Source organism: Trachemys scripta, chromosome 8 (assembly GCF_013100865.1).
Source record: "Trachemys scripta elegans isolate TJP31775 chromosome 8, CAS_Tse_1.0, whole genome shotgun sequence".
Lineage (NCBI taxonomy): Eukaryota > Metazoa > Chordata > Testudines > Emydidae > Trachemys > Trachemys scripta.
This window is the reverse complement of record NC_048305.1, coordinates 44,112,283-44,127,803: the sequence shown is the minus strand read 5'-3', so window position 1 is coordinate 44,127,803 and position 15,521 is coordinate 44,112,283. Positions and strand designations below refer to the sequence as shown.

Sequence of the window (15,521 nt, the reverse complement as noted above, 5' to 3'; positions counted from 1 at the left end):
CACAACCCCACTGGCTTGTGAGGGGAAGGAGAAGCAGCAACACCAGTCGGCAGCTGCTGCATCCAGTGAGACCAGACGTGCTCCCTCCTGTAGGCTTCAGGATTTGGGCGGAGGATGAAGGGCTGGGCCTACTGACCTGAGCTGTTGCAAGTGATGACTGAATTGGGGCCACGCTAGCAAGTAATGCATCAGTGCTAACATTCGTGGGACCTGCAACTGACATTTGAGTTCAAGTCCCACCAGGAGCTGCACTACAACCCGTCCTCTTCAAACTCGCTTCAGCCTGTCTCTGCGAGGAAGGGGCTCCCTGCTGAATTGGGACTAAAACCCAACAGCTGCGTGCCCTGGAAATCTCACTTGGAGCAGGCTTACTGGGCATCTACTAGGGCTCTGGGACTCTGTAACTCGCTCCCCACCTCCCCTCTGAAACAGCCTGAATTAGATGACATGCCGCAAATGACACCTCTTAGAGAGGACGCGAGCTCAGGGCTGGGGTACGTATGCTTCCCACAACGATGGAGGGCTTTCTGGAGGTGGCTGTAATGCTGCTGGGATACAACTGTGTTGCTAATGATGTGTTAGGGTGCCCAGAGCTGGGGCTGGGCAGCTTTTTACTGTTGTTTCATTCTAAAGAAAAGAATGAAGCCCCGCTTACAATGTACCATCCCTATGGGGCCACATGGGGAAGAGCAGGGGATACTGAATGCAGGCTGCTGGTGAGACAAGTGCAAATTCCTCCCTGCAAAACACTGTCAAGTCTTCCCAGGACACTCACTGCCTTAAATCCAAGAAAGGAGAAATATCACAAGAATACAAAAAATGTTTAAAATCCCTCCCCTGTGATTTCAGGTGCCTCTATCCTTTTCACTGCAGCCACGATCCCCTGCCTTGATTTACAAAGCCTCTTCTCTCCAGTTCTTTATTGTAAAACCCAAGGAAATTAAGTGAAAAATAAAAAACCCAATGTGACTGCGATGGGAAGAACAGGAGTACTTGTGGCACCTTAGAGACTAACAAATTTATGCAAACAACGCTATAACAGCAACAAGGAAGGTTCTCCTAGGGCCAGCTACGCTCCCACGGTATGGATTACATCCTGGCCAAGATGTTCAAATATAGGGTGGCTCCTAAATCTAGATGTAGGCTCCTAAAGAGGTGGCCTAATTTGCAGAAGTGCCGAGCGCTCAGCAGCTCCCACGGACTTCAGCTGCATCTGTGTAATTATTGTATGAAGGAGGAAACTGCGTATCTTCACTAGAACTGATGGGGGTCATCACAAGTCTGTGTCCATGACCCAGGGGAGTCTCCCAGAGATGCCAATCTCTGCACCTGTCGAAGGAGATGAGAGCAAGGACAACACCAAGCTGGGAGGGTTTGCTATGCTGACGGGCTCTCTCGTACCAGGATGGCAGAGCTGCCCTTCCAATGGAAAGAACAGGAGGTGGGGGTCAAGGGCCATGGAGTCCTGCAATTGGTTCCTAATACCCTGCAGGTAGCCACCCTGCAGGCTTGGCTCCCTCACCCATGTGCTGTGGGTAAAGAGAGAACAAGCTGGAGGGCTCAGAGCTCTGTCTGCTGTAGATACAGAGGGAATAACCAGCGGTTCCCTAGCCCTTTGGGGTAGAGGAGAGCAGCTGGGGCCTCAGATTTGTTCCCAGTTTCCGGTGGGCTAAGGGGAGTCCTGAGGGACCCTGAGCTCCATTCCCCATACGCAAAAAAAAGTCACAGGGGCCAAGAGTCCTGTTCCTTGTGTCACATGGGGGCCTTGCCGTGGGGCCCAAAGCTCATCCCACATGGCAGGCCCAGAAGAGCTGAGTCCCCTGGGATTTGGGGAAGAAACTGGGACTCCAGAATGGGCAGAGGGGGGTAGCAAAGAGAGAGAGCCGGGCCCTACTTGGTCTCAGGTAGCTCTGTGCTCCTCTTCCATGGCTGACGCCACACTGCTGGGGTGCGTGCCCCACCCCACTCACCTCCTGCAGGAGCTGGATCTTGTTCTCCAGGAGCTCCGACACGTGCTCCGTCTCCTGCTGCCGCTCCTTGAACCGGCGCCGGAGCTCTGCTTCATTGCGACTGGTCAGGTTCTCTGCAGCTGCCCTGCAAGACATGGCACCTGCATGTCAGAGCAAGGGGCAGCCCTGTACCGCCCGGCGGGGGCTGAGCTGCAAGTCAGGCTGTCCCCCCACAGCCGCCTTGGCTCACTCCACTCTGTCAGTGTCACAAACAGGGCCCAGACCTGGTTCCACCCCCAGTACGGCTCTGGGAGGCCCCACCTGGCACTAGCAGCACAGGGACAGCTAGCGCAGACCAGCATGTACAGCCACACACCCACTGCTGCGCTGAGTTGGGTGAGCATGGGAGGAATAGCAGCGACTGCTCTACTCCATCGCTGCACCAGGGCCACAGCAACAGCTGCAGACTGCAGAGAGCTGACCGTGGCCTGCTGGTCCTCAGCACCCGGAGAGGGACTGCGGGGGGAGGATGGTGCACTAAGCCAGCTCCCAAAGGATTTGGGCCTGATTCCCCACTGCACCAGTTTGATGGCACAGAATCAGGCCCTGTATGCTCACCTCTCCCCAGGTGGGGAGCCAGGGTCCAGATCTGAGCCTGGTCTCCAGCTTCAGGCAGTCATGCATGCTACACAGACATCAGGCGATGTACCAACCCCTCTGACCTGTTCTACTCTGGCCCCCCCAGTGCAGGCAGTTGGAACAAGGAAGGTGTGAGGAAGCAGGAACACTGAGGCCCCAAGCAGGGCGGATGGGCCTCCTGAATATCACACCAGCTAGCCCCTGGCCGGGGAGGAGCGAAGAAGAGGAGCAGGGGAAGGACCCTAGCATTCTGGAAAGGCACCTGTGAACCAGAGGGGACACACTTTCCCCAGTTGTGCTGCTGCCGATCACAGCGGGGAGCCTCCCCTCACTGTGCAATGCTCCTGGCGTCCCAGGTACTGCATGCTGCCAGGCTGTCACTCTATCCCTCTTCCCTGCCGTTTCAGCGAGGTTCCCCCACGGCCTCCACTGCTGCAGCATCCTTCCGCCAGGAGCAGCAGTACGGCCTGTGCTCTCCCCTCCCAAGTGCATGGCCCGCTGCAAGCTTACAAGGAAATCCAGTGTAACAGGGGCAGTCTTTCCATTCTGTGATTGCCCAGCATATAGCACAATGGGGCCGTGGTCCCTGACTACAACTCTGGGATGCTATTAGGTTTCCATTCAGTTGCCTGCCAGGCTGGGATAGAATGGGTGCAAACATTGGATCTATCTGGTTGCCTCCCTTTTCCCATACTCTGCCTAGATCACTTGTCTTTCCGGACTGTTCAGAGCTGTGTCTTCATATGTGCAGCACTTAGCATGACAGGGCCTCGCATCCAGATTGGTGTCTCTGGATTCCACTGTAATGTGAATATTCAATGGGAACAAAACGTTTCCTTCTCTTTACGTGCCTAGATCTGAATTCAGAATTTCTTGTTGTCCCCTGTCATCTCCGTCATCAGACTGAGCCACCCCTCCCCATCCTGCTCATAGCAACTGGGACATCAGCCATTCTCCCAGGTAACACAGCACTCAGGACATGGCAGGTCACAAAGGGAAAGAGCATATTTTAAACTGGGAAGGTGACTGTCATGTGAGCAGCTCCTCATCCGTGGGGTCTATTCCTGCTTTCGGGACTTCTGTGACACTGACTTTTATTTTTAAATACAAAAGCTTTGCAAAGTAGCAGGGGTGGGGGAGAGAGTCACGTGCTGAAAAGCCCATGGGATTCCATCCTGTTTGCAAACAGACTGTGTTCCTGTCCTATGCGCAGAGTCAGTGATGTGCCCCCAGCCAGCACAGGAATCTCCCTGCCCTCTGGGAAACAGGTGGTGCCCAATTATTTTTAGTTTACAAACAGCTGTGCTTGCTCATGCTGCATCTAGAATGTTAAACAATATCAGCCTCTAAGCCCACATCTCCCTGTCTCCATTGAGACGTACAGCATATGTTCAAACCCTCTCCAGTGCTGACAACTCTTGGGATTTTGGAATGAGAATGGGGAAGGGATCTTCAAGCCCCAGCTCCTGGAGTCAGGTGATTACATGAGACCCTCGGCTTTCATGCAGAAAACTAAGTAAGTTGTGTGTCCTCCTGGTTGCAGAGAAAAACACAAAAATGTGTCCTGACTCAACCCTGAAGGCTCAGAAATTAGAAGACAAAGAAACCCAACCCAATATTTGTTATTGTGAAAATATCATGATTTCTCAGCCAACTGTGTGATTTTTCTGTGCTTGGAGCTGGCACTACTGCCTCACTCTGCCTGTTCTCTAGTCCTTCCTGGCTGGGGATGGGCTGAGAAAGGGGCCTGTAGGGATCCTAGGAAACACACTCTTCCCGGGACAAAGGCCCCGCTTCCGCGCTTACACAAGGCAGGGAGATTAGCAGGATGTCTGATGCACTGAAAAGCAAATCTCTGTTAAACAAACCACTTGGAACACAAGCCCACGGAGCTGCTCTTACAGGATCTAAGCCTGGACGCTATTCCTGGGTGCCTAAGGGTCCTTTGCCTGCATTATTCAAAGAGCAGTCATGGTGGGAAAACTAGATCTGAATGTAAAAGACTTCTCTGCATGATGCTGTGCAAAGAGCACCTCTAAAAAGGGCATGAGAGCAGCTCTCCTGCAGCCTAGTGCCCCCTGGACAGCTTCCCAGCTCAACAGGCCCTTCCCTAGGATATGTCATCCCCACCCCCACACAACCTTGTTGGTATTTTTAATTCCACATGGATGCCTGCGCTCTTCAGACTGCGCTACTGACATCAGCGAATCTCCCTCTCTGTACAGCAGAGCAGAGGCTCCTGGAAAGCAAGGCCTCCATCTCAGAGAACAAGATCCAAACTCTCGCCCAGGAAACTGGCTGGGGTGTGAGCAGGGCCCGAGAAGCACCAGCCAGGTCTCCCTGGACAGCCCTTCCAGGCAGCAAGAGCGCGCTGCTCTCACAGCACCACCGTACCCTGCCTGACCGTAGATGGATTGAGCAGGGCTCTCAAACAGCAGTACATCTCCCACTGCGGGAGCCAGAGACATTCCCCCTTCGCTCCTAACAGCTGAGGAAAAGCCCCCAACCCTCCCAGCAACGGGTGGGAAAAGCAAGGAGTGTGCACCCTGGGCTTCCCACCAGGCAGCTTCCCTTGGACCTCTTGGCTACCGGTCTTGTCTAGTGGGTGTAGTCCTTTGGCTAGCAGGCATCTGGTCGAATCAGTAAAGGTTACTTAGATCTGGCCCATGTGTGGTGAACAAGGGGTTAAGACGAAGAGCAATGGTGAGGGGGAGGGGTCTATGAAGGTGCCCCAGCCCCAGGGATCAGTCCTGTGCAATTTGACACTGGAGACCCAGATGGCACTGAATGGAGTCGTGCAGGGGCAGGGATAATGCAGAGAGGCTAGAAACATGAGCTGACAATCAAAGCACAGATTTGGCTGGCACAAGGCAGCTCATGCACATAGAGGAAATGATCCGAACTGGAGAGAGATACTCGAAGGGAAGAGACCAGGGCTAAGCACAGAGAGCAGGGGAGAGGGCCACAAGGGAGACTGAGGTTGCAATGCAATATGGCTCCAAAAAGCCAGTGCTGGAGACAGCCTGTCCATCAGGACTCTGGCACCACCACACCCAGAAGAGCACACCCACCTCTGGGCCCCTCAGCACCTGACAGAAAAGGACACATTGGGGGAATTTGAGGGGATCAGGGAGCTGGAGGGACTGGCTGAGCAGCCACTCAGGGTATGTCTACACAGTGGCTAGGAGGTGGGATTCCTGGCTCAGGCTAGCCACCCCAGGATGTCTCTCAGGTCTCCGATGGGTTCTGACTCGCAGGGGCTTACCCACTCCCTCACCTCACAGCCACATTGCTTTCCAGGCACTACTTCAAGCAGGGCTGGGGGTGGGATCATCACACCTCCAGTTGCTATGCAGACCTACCCTACGGGGGTCAATCTCCAGCAGCGAGGGGCTCCTAAGGCTGGGTACAAGGGGCGTTATCTGATGATGATCCGAGTGTTAGAGCCCCATTACCAGCTGGACCAGAGAGGGCACAGTGGGGAACCTCTCTGAACCGGTAGCTGGCTGGCCTAGCTGGCTTGGTCACTGTAACGGCTGAGATCTGCTACTCAGCACCTTCCGCCATCCAGTCAGAGTATTTCCATTTCAGAATAAAGTAATCGCTGCTAATCAGATACTGTGAAAAATCTCCTTGATGTTCCTGCCTGGATGGTGTTTCTACAGTCCCCTTTTCCCCCCTCCCCCACTTCTCTGCTTTGCTCACTGTGCACACTTAGCTCCATCCACCCTCTTTCACGCATCCCTACCGCTCCAGCTGCCAATCTGAGTTGCCATTAACTCTCCCCTTGAGTGCCACAGGCCTGGCTCTCACTGTGTAGAGCTTTACGCCCAGGACAATGGAAAGGGCTTTTGACAGCTGGGAGGCAGAGCCAGGTCAGCAGGGCATCAGGGCTGTCCCCCAGGATCCCTTCCCCTGTGCCCTGCTCCCCCAGTGGTGGTGGGCTGGTGGCCCAGTGCGATCCGCAGGGAGCATGAGGCTCTGTCCCTGCAGGTGGGAGCCATGCTGGAGGGTGCTGTTGCTTCATGCAAAGAACGAGCATTTGGCTCAATGGCTTTATTTATGTTTTCCTATCGCACAGCTGGAACCACAGCAGCCAGAGCCCATAGTACAGTGTGGCCTGCCCTGCCCCGGCACTGCCATACCTCCCAAGACGTAGGGTGACCACTGGCCCCGCAACCTTACACAGCTCCAGCGGCCACTCTGGGCACAGGACTGGGAAGTGGTCTGGCTGCTGCAGAGAAGGAGGGCAGAGAGCGGGTTGGAGCTGGGTGTGACATTGCACTCCATATGATTTTATGAAAATATGCTAATAAGTGTGAATATAATATAACTGGAATGTGCTTCATGCAAAAAGATCTCTTGTAAGGTATTATTACAAAGCTTATAATCTACTGAGTGTGTTCATCCTATTTGTATTCTTGTATCTGAAACTAGAAATATGAAATATAACTCTGAGGTCCTATTGTAATTATGCAACATGTGGGCCATTAATGGTGGTTTGGAATCTTGATGGCTCCCATTAACCAGGACAATTGACTGTAGATGGCTCTGTTTATTTGCAAGCCTTCCTATGATTCAAGCCAGGAAGAATGAAGGCTTGGGGTCTCACAGGACATGTGACCATGTCACCTGGTACTGGAATCCATCTTAAACCTGGTGCTTTTCCATTTAGAAGGAGGAGTGGGGACCCAAAGAGACAAAAGATTCCAGCCTTGTGCCAAAGCTATAAAAGCAGATAGAACAGAACAGAAGCTGGCTGTAGTCATGAGAAATCACCTGAGCTGGAACAAGGACTGTACCAGGGGAAAGGATTGGGCCCAGACTAGAAAGGAGTCTGGTCTGTGAAAGAAACTTATTGGAACATCTCTGAGGGTGAGACTTACCTGTAATCAGTTTCTTAATGTATTAGGCTTAGACTTGCCTGTTTTTGTTTTATTTTGCTTGGTAACTTACTTTGTTCTGTCTATTACTTAGAACCACTTAAATTCTACTTTTTATATTTAATAAAATCACTTTTTGCTTATAAATTAACCCAGAGTAAGTAATTAATTCCTGGGGGAGCAAACAGCTGTACCTATTTCTCTATCAGTGTTATATAGAGCAGACAATTTATGAGTTTACCCTGTATAAGCTTTATACAGAGTAAAATGGATTTATTTGGGGTTTGGATCCCATTGGGAGCTGGGTGTCTGGGTGTTAGAGACAGGAGAACTTCTTAAGCTTTTTTCAGTTAAGTCTACAGCTTTTGGGGGATGTGGTTCAGACCTGGGTCTGTGTTTGCAGTAGGCTAGCGTGTCTGGCTCAACAAGGCAGGGTTTTGAAGTCCCAAGCTGACAGGGAAAACGGGCTCAGAGGTAGTCCCAGCACATCATTCGTCAGTCCCAAGGGGGTCTCTGTGATTGAACCCATTACACTGGGTTTGCTCGGCTCCCCCTCTCAGCATCACGCCCTGAGGATGGGCACCTTTGCAGGGCTACAAGGCCTCACTGGCTGCCTATGGACAGTGTCACTTACCAAGCCTTATCTAGGGTCTGCTGCTTCTCCTGGAGCTCTCGCTTCAGACTCTCCACTTCGACCATCAGCTCGATGTTCTGGGAGGAGGAACAGACAGGCAGTTACCCTCACACCCCCAGTGCCCTGTGGCCCTGCCACTTAACCTCCAACCCTCCCCAGGGCCTACGGACCCCCAGCTCCCATCTCTTCCTGCATATCTGCCAAGCCACTCACTCGGTCCCCCCTGTAAACAGTTCCTGTTAGAGATGCTCCATCACCCCGGTCCTGGACAGCCAGGTCACCCGCAGAGCAAAGGGCCTGGGTTAAGCATCTCCTCTCAGCCCTTTGTCTCCCAGCTCACAGAAACTGGTTGCCTGGAGGGGAGGTTCTCCCCTGCAAGTCTCCTGGCTGCCAGACACAGCCGCTGGGAGCCTGTAACAAATCTCCCACTTTTTTCCCTGGCTGGTCCCACAGAGGCCGCTTTGGGGTTTGTCCAAATCCAGCAAACCAGCAATCCCCAAATGCTGGCTTTCCCAGCACCCCAGCTGGCTCTTCAAGACCGAAACCCCTCTGCAAACATTTATACCAGGCTCCTTGCTACCTCTGCTGAGCAGCTAACCCCACCACCGCATGGACCTGATCCAATACAACTATGCCCACTGACTTCGAGAGGCCTGGATCAGGCCCCATCTAAGTAAAATAAGGCCCAGTGTCTTCCCATCCCCAGCAGCTGGGCTGTTGTCCCCAGCACAGCTGTCTCCAGAAATGGAAGCTGAAGGAATAAGTTTCGCATTTACTACAAAGCAGCAAAACCTGTGGTCTAAACACCAAGTGAGCAGTTTCTGCTGCGCCTAACCACACTGACTGCACCTGGATCCCCTGCAAGGAGGGTGGCCAGCTGCCGTTGCTCTCGTTGCTCTCCTGCCCAGCCCTGGAAGGAGCTCTGGCCATACCCCCTCTCCTTGCGAATGGGTCAGACCTCTTCGGGGGTTGGATAGGAGACTTGTACAGCAGCTGTAGGCAACTCAGTAGGCAGCACTCTTCCCCTGAGTCAGAGAGTCCTGTAGCATGGCACTAGGGGCTCCGTGCAGACGGAGGGGCTGGCTTTAACGAGAGACAGCACACAAAACTCTTTCCATTTATGGTCACCAAAGCTCCTGGGGGGTTTGGTTGTTTGGTGAACCTGGCTAGTCTCCATTAGGGACCATTATGTCCTGCTTCCCTAAATCCACCCAGCAATTCTCACTAGATCAGGGGTCCTCAGGACAAATTTTTTGGTGGCCTCAGAGGGCAGCCACCAACTCTTGCTGCTGGCAGCTCTCACGCTTTTTCCTAAAATACTTAATTAGCTCTAGGAAAAACAAATAAATATGCACACGTACATGTCCAAATCATGGTAATTTATTTATTGCTAGCTAGTAAGTCGGCTCTGAAAAGTGATACTTGTATGTTTGTTAATATCACTTTTCACAGCAGACTTACTCAGCCCCAGCAAGTCTGGGGACAAATTAAACCCTGGATGGGAAGTTGGGGTAGGCAGCAGGAGCCAAGGGTGATGGAATTGGAGGGGGGGAAACGGGGGGGGGGGGGCAGAGCCCGAAGCCCCACAGCCAGAGCCTGAAGCTCTGTGGGTGGGGGATGGGGACGGAGCCCGAAGCCACAGGGCCAGAGCCCGGGGCCCGCTGCCATGCAGCCGGAGCCAAAAGCTCTGTGGCCAGAGCCTGCTGCCCTGCCCACCCGGGGTGAAGCCCAGAGCATGAGCCCCACCGCCTCCAGCTTTGTGCCCAACCCCTGCTTGCAGCCCCAGCAGCCAACACCAAGGCAATTCATCCAGGAACAACAAAGAAGGGGAGTAGCCGCTGCTTTCCCCCCACCCCCAATCAGAGCCCAGGAGACTGTGGCCACAAGAAAAGCCCCTGGTGGCCACGTTTGAGAAATGCTGCACTAGACACCCCAGTGCCTAGGAGCACAACTGCCAAGCAAAAATTGTGCCGCCCCAAGCACGTGGTTGGTTTGCTGGTGCCTAGAGCCGGCCCTGGACACCTCCCTTCCCCATGCCAGTCCCACACAGTCCCAGATGAGCTGGACAGGTTGGTTAAAAGAGACAGAAGTGCAGTACAGAAAAAGGCCCCTGCAGTACACTGGGAGCAGCCTGTCCCATTGGGTGTCTGTGCTGTTTAGTTAATTTCCTCCCGCAGGGGCAGGTCGCTACATTTCCTGGGAGTGAAGCTCCCCTTGTTACCTGCAATTCCCGCTGCTCTGTTCTCTCCAGTCCCTGCGCAGTCTAGTTCTGCTCTCATAGTGTTCACTAACCCTCCTTGTCCCGCCCTGCTCCCTGCAGTTGCACCCTGGGCCCTGTGCTATTGAGCTGGTGTGGTGTATACAGCGAAATGCTTGACTTTCCCATGCATTCCATGCATAGCTGGGGGAGAACATGGGGGTGCAGTGCACTAGCTGGCATGGAGCTATGCTACTTGGTCTTGAAATGGGGAGGGAAGAGGGAGTCAGGAGAGGTTTTGATAAGTGTTTCGCACGGATGAATGCATGCAACGCAACCATACCCCTCCGGTGACTGGGGAGAGTCCGGAGCAGGGGGCCCAGACTGCGCTGTCAGCCTGATTTTCCATCCATTCGCACCACAAGAAGTTTTTTCAAGGTGCTACGTGACCCAATTGTTTTTGAGCTGCTGGTCTGGGGGAGGGGAGCAGCACAGATGGGGCAGCTGGGCCTGGGTTTGGCCCACAGGTGGGTGGTGACAGGTCCCGCCCCTCACAGAGCGCATGAGTGAGTATTCATGGTGCCAGCAGAAAACACTCGGCCCATCCCCAAGTTCAGAGTAAGGCAGGTTTGGCTGTAGACTAGCATTTACAGAGGAGATAAGCTGGCTCTGCCCAGGGAGAGGACTGAGCCTAGCACATATTCTATATCACAAAGGGGGATAAACACAGGCCGTAATGACCCACCACAAACAGGGATGGACACCCAGGGCCGGGGGGGAGCTGTTGGGCAATGCAGACCCACTGCAGTGCCCTGCAGGGGTGAGTCCCCGCTGAGCTGAATGCTCTGGGGCAGGTGGGCAGGAAAAGGGCTGAACACAAGCAGATGCCACAGCATGTTATTAAGCCACCAGTCTGCTGCCCAGCCAGGATGCCTACAGCTCTGGAAAAGATACATTTCTCACTCTGCCTCCATGCACAGTACATGGCCATGGCAAGCGTCTGCGACGCACAGCTGTCTAGTTCTCTCTCAGCCACCATAAGCCAAGCTCTGCAGACCCCAGCATCCTTTTGGTGGCTCTTCTCCAAGCCCCTTAGATTTTGCATGTACCTCTCTGGCATTAGAGTGGAACGTACCACTCAGAGTGCACTGCTGCCAGGGTGAGCTGGCCTTTTATGGAGGGGGAGCGGGAGGGAGGAGGGGTGTGGCTCTGGTTTTACTCACCTCCCCAGGTGAAGGGGATGAGAGTACAGGGGTTACATGATGGGGGAGCATGTGGCTGAGACCAGGGCTGCCATGGGAGATAGAAAGACAGCCTGCAGGGGCAGGGGAGACAGCAGATTTAGGAGAGCTACCAAAGAGCAGGGGGAGCTGCTTCAAATGGGCCAGAGAGAGGCCCAGGCTGGCCAAGAAGGCAGAAGCCCTAAGAAAGGGAAACAGGATGGTTTGGGCTCTAGGGTGGACAGCCCAATGGTTTAGGATGCCATTGCAGGCACCACAGGGGGGGGGGGGTCTCCTGATGCTGCCACCCCGTGAAGTAGGGTAGACACCTCTACCAATGAGGGGCAGGAGGGGCTGACAGGAGTCCAAAGCTCACCCCAGTAGAAGGGCCCCAGGCTGTCATGGAAGAGGGCAGACCCAGGAAGATGGGCTGTTCCTGAAGAGCATGTTTGTGCTAGGACTGGATTCCCTTTGTTCACTCCTAAGGGGTGTGCTCCGCCTTGGCTGGGACACTACAGTGCTGCTAGTTAGAGCTATGCACCTCCCCCTCAGATCTCCACCAGACACCACTGCTTCCAGGAGCGTCAATAGCGATATTAGGAGTCCAGTTTTGTACCAGGCAGCTCTCTGCCACGGTTAGCAGCATCTAGATAGGCCAATGCTGCGCAATAAATGCCTTGGGCAACAGTATTACAGCCTTGGTCTCGTCTAGCCACAGCCAACAGCCATGTGCATTTGAATGTTCAGTGGGAACCTATTACATGAGTTCATTCACTGTTCCCTTATGTGCTTCCCCCCCCCCCCCCGAATCTGTTTGTCACATCCACCAGGGAGCTCTCTGGGGTGGCCCCATCTCTTCGTACAATGCCAGCACATGAGGAGCCCGGCCCCTAGACACCACTGCCATTCTGCTAAGAAGAGACTGGCTGCCCTCGGTTCCTTTCAGCCATCTGGTGTCTGACAAAGCAGTGAAACACTCACATCAGCAGAGCATGAGGAAAGTCAGCTCTGGATCTGAGACGCTCTCAGCGGAACATAGTAACACGCAAAGCTGTCTCATGCGCCACTGAAGCCAAAGAGGATTGGGCCCCATGTGCCCCAAAACAGATCGGGGCAGATGTATTTCACCACATCCCACCATGCTCCAAAGCAGCTGGTGCTGGCCACTGTCAGGCTACGTCTTTACTACCCGCCTGAATCGGTGGGTAGAAATTGATCTCTCGGGGATCGAATGAGACGCGACAATCAATCCCCAAATCGACGCTTGTACTCCACCAGTGCAGGTATGAGTAAGCGCCGTCGACGGGGGAGCCACGGAGGTCGATTTGCCGCCGTCCTCACAGCGGGGTAAGTCGGCTCGAATACGTCGAATTCAGCTATGCTATTCGCGTAGCTGAATTTGCATATCTTAAATCGATCCCCCCCTCCCCCCATAGTGAAGACGTAGCCTCAGAGAGAGGGCTAGCTGGGCCTCAGGTCTCAGCCAGTCTGGCACCTCCTTGTTATCCAGCTTGGGACAAATGCAGGGGCTGCCACTTAAACCAATGGCAGAACCACTCATGCTTGCCATGAGTTACTGGCTTATCTAGGATGCTCATCACCATGGTATCGAGCCACCTCAGGCTTAGTGAGCTAATCTTCCGGAGGCTAGGAAAGGATTATTATTTCCACTCAAAAGATGGGAGGCAGAGAGATTGGTGACTTGCCCACGGTCACAGCCCTGTAGCAAGGCTTGGAATAAATCCCAGACTCTGTCGTAGGGCAGGGCCCTTTCTCAAGATCATCCTCCCTAGGTGTCTTAGCCACACTATTGGCGAGAGAGGGTGAGTCACCAGGGGCCATTGAGTCAAACTTGCCCTGTCTGCAAGCCCAGTACAGTAGCTACATGTAGTTCTGCCTCCAGCTGAAGATTTGGACTAGCCTGTCCTAACTGAACATGTGATGGTCAGGGTCCAGCCACCCAAGGGGAGAACAGAGGGTCCAAACCCCAAAGAATAAGCAATTGAGTCAACTGGCTGTATACAATGTTGTTGTGTATAAAAATGTCAAGGAGGTCTCTTCTGAAAGCTTGTCATGTTCTGCACTTGACAGCCCTGGAGATACGTAGACAGCCTGTGGTCATGAAATCATGTATCTGGGTAGAATTCAAACCACGTTCCTAACCTGTGCTGCAATGTTCAGCCCCACCTCTCCATGGGAGGTGGTCAGCCTGGCAGGGAGGGACTGCATCCCCAAACAGATGAGACTAGCTCCAAGCACCAATGTCAAGGCTAAATCCCCACTCTGGCACTTTGAATGCAGAAGGTGGGGGCCCGCAAGGATTCTAAAAATTAATACTGGCCACTGTAGGTTTGTATTAAACTCCCAAGGTTACAGCTTTTCTCTGGTCTTGGATGAGTAGATGCTGCCACCACCCACGTGCAAAACCCTTTTGAGAACCCAGAAAGGCACACTTGGGAATTCCTTCCTGTGGGGTACCCTCAAGCCCTTTCACACACACACCCCTCCCCCCGCCCCCCGGGGAACAGCTGAGAAAGAAAAAACAAAGGAAATCAGCTGTTGCCACCAGCTAACTAAACAACATGCACAAACCTCTTAGGACACAAAAATCCAATCCTGTTCTTAAAAAAAGGTAAATTTTATTTAAAAAAGAAAGAAAGAAAGAAAGAAAGAAAGAAAGAAAGAAAGAAAGAAAGAAAGAAAGAAAGAAAGAATACAGCTGGAAACTCAGGCTGATTGCTAGATTTAAAAAAAAAAAGAAACTACAAGGATTAAGCACCAAGAATAACTTTCTTGGGGTCCAGCTTAAAGGTTACAAGCAAAACAAAAGCACCTGGGGTTAGCACAGAGGAGTCCACAAGCCAATAAGAAATAAAAAGAGATAAACCAAATCACGTTTTCCTAGATATTTCCTGATCTACTTACATATCTGCGGTTTTAAATTAGTAGTTTCTAGGTATGATACCAACGATTTTTCATACCTGGCCCCAAGCTTCTTACAGCATAGTTGCTGCCCTGTTCCCTCTCTCCGGGAGACAGACAAAAGGGGAGTCTTATTTCGATTTTAAAAAGTTCTAGACTTCCCATTGGCTCTTTTGGCCAGGTGCCCACACACTTCCTTTTCCCTATGCTTAGCAGTGAGACTTTTAACCCTTTACAGGTAAAGCAAGTAGAGAACAGCTACTAAGAGGGATTTTATAGCTAACTGGCTGGCTGGATGTCCATAAAAGGGAGCTACCCCCCACCTTCATTTATCACAACTAAGAATTGTACAGCCCAAGAAAAGACAAGTAATGGCCCATTAAAGCTGATGGGAAAACGCTGACAAACCCTGACACTGAAAGTCTTGGAAAGCTAAGACAGGAGGGAATTGCCCCCACCATGAATCACCACACAGTGTGAGAAAGGCTAGGAGGTGGAGGGGGAAAGGGACATGCACACCTTGTTAAAAGGAAAGGGGTGGAAGTGAAAGGTAACCAGCACTGAGGGCCAGGCTCGAAGGCAGGAGCTGTCTGTGAACAGTGGGTTCCCCGCTTAGGACTCAGGGGCATGCTGGGAAGCTCAGCAAAGGTAACTTGTATTAGAAAAGAGAGTTTTATCTACTGTGAAAGCAGGGCTGGCTCCAGGCACCAGCCCACCAAGCATGTGCTTGGGGCGGCGCCTGGAGGGGGGCGGCGCGGCGGGGCGCTCCGGCCCAAGAGCAGGGCCGCGACTGGGCTCGCCGCCCTCCCCGCAGTGCTCCGGCCACCGGGGAGAGCGGAGCCGCAGCGGGCTCCTCGCCCTCCCACTGGCGCTCCGGCCAGTCGGGGAGAGCAGAGAGCCGCGGCGGGCTCGCCGCCCTCCCCCCAGTGCTCTGGCCGCCGGGGGCTCGCCGCCCTCCCCCTGGCACTCTGGCCGCTGGGGAGAGCGGAGAGCCCCGGCCGGGCACTCCGCCCTCCTCCTGGCGCTCTGGCCGCCGGGGAGAGGGGAGCCGCAGCAGGCTCACCGCCCTCCCCCCGG

At 53.5% G+C, this 15,521-nt stretch overlaps 1 protein-coding gene across 4 annotated transcripts in view; it reads right to left on the bottom strand.

The window, feature by feature from the left end:
* LOC117881392 (myomegalin-like) overlaps positions 1-15,521 on the bottom strand; it is a 162,662-nt gene that overhangs the window by 98,800 nt on the left and 48,341 nt on the right. For 3 of the 4 annotated variants that reach the window (XM_034778587.1, XM_034778579.1, XM_034778581.1), the window contains 2 exons: positions 8,106-8,182; positions 1,971-2,094 (listed from right to left, as the gene is read on the bottom strand). In XM_034778587.1, the coding sequence (XP_034634478.1) occupies positions 1,971-2,094; positions 8,106-8,182 (201 nt within the window). Of the gene's footprint in view, positions 1-1,970; positions 2,095-8,105; positions 8,183-14,503; positions 14,528-15,521 lie in introns of those variants that run through there. The other variant, XM_034778582.1, reaches the window with a different exon arrangement.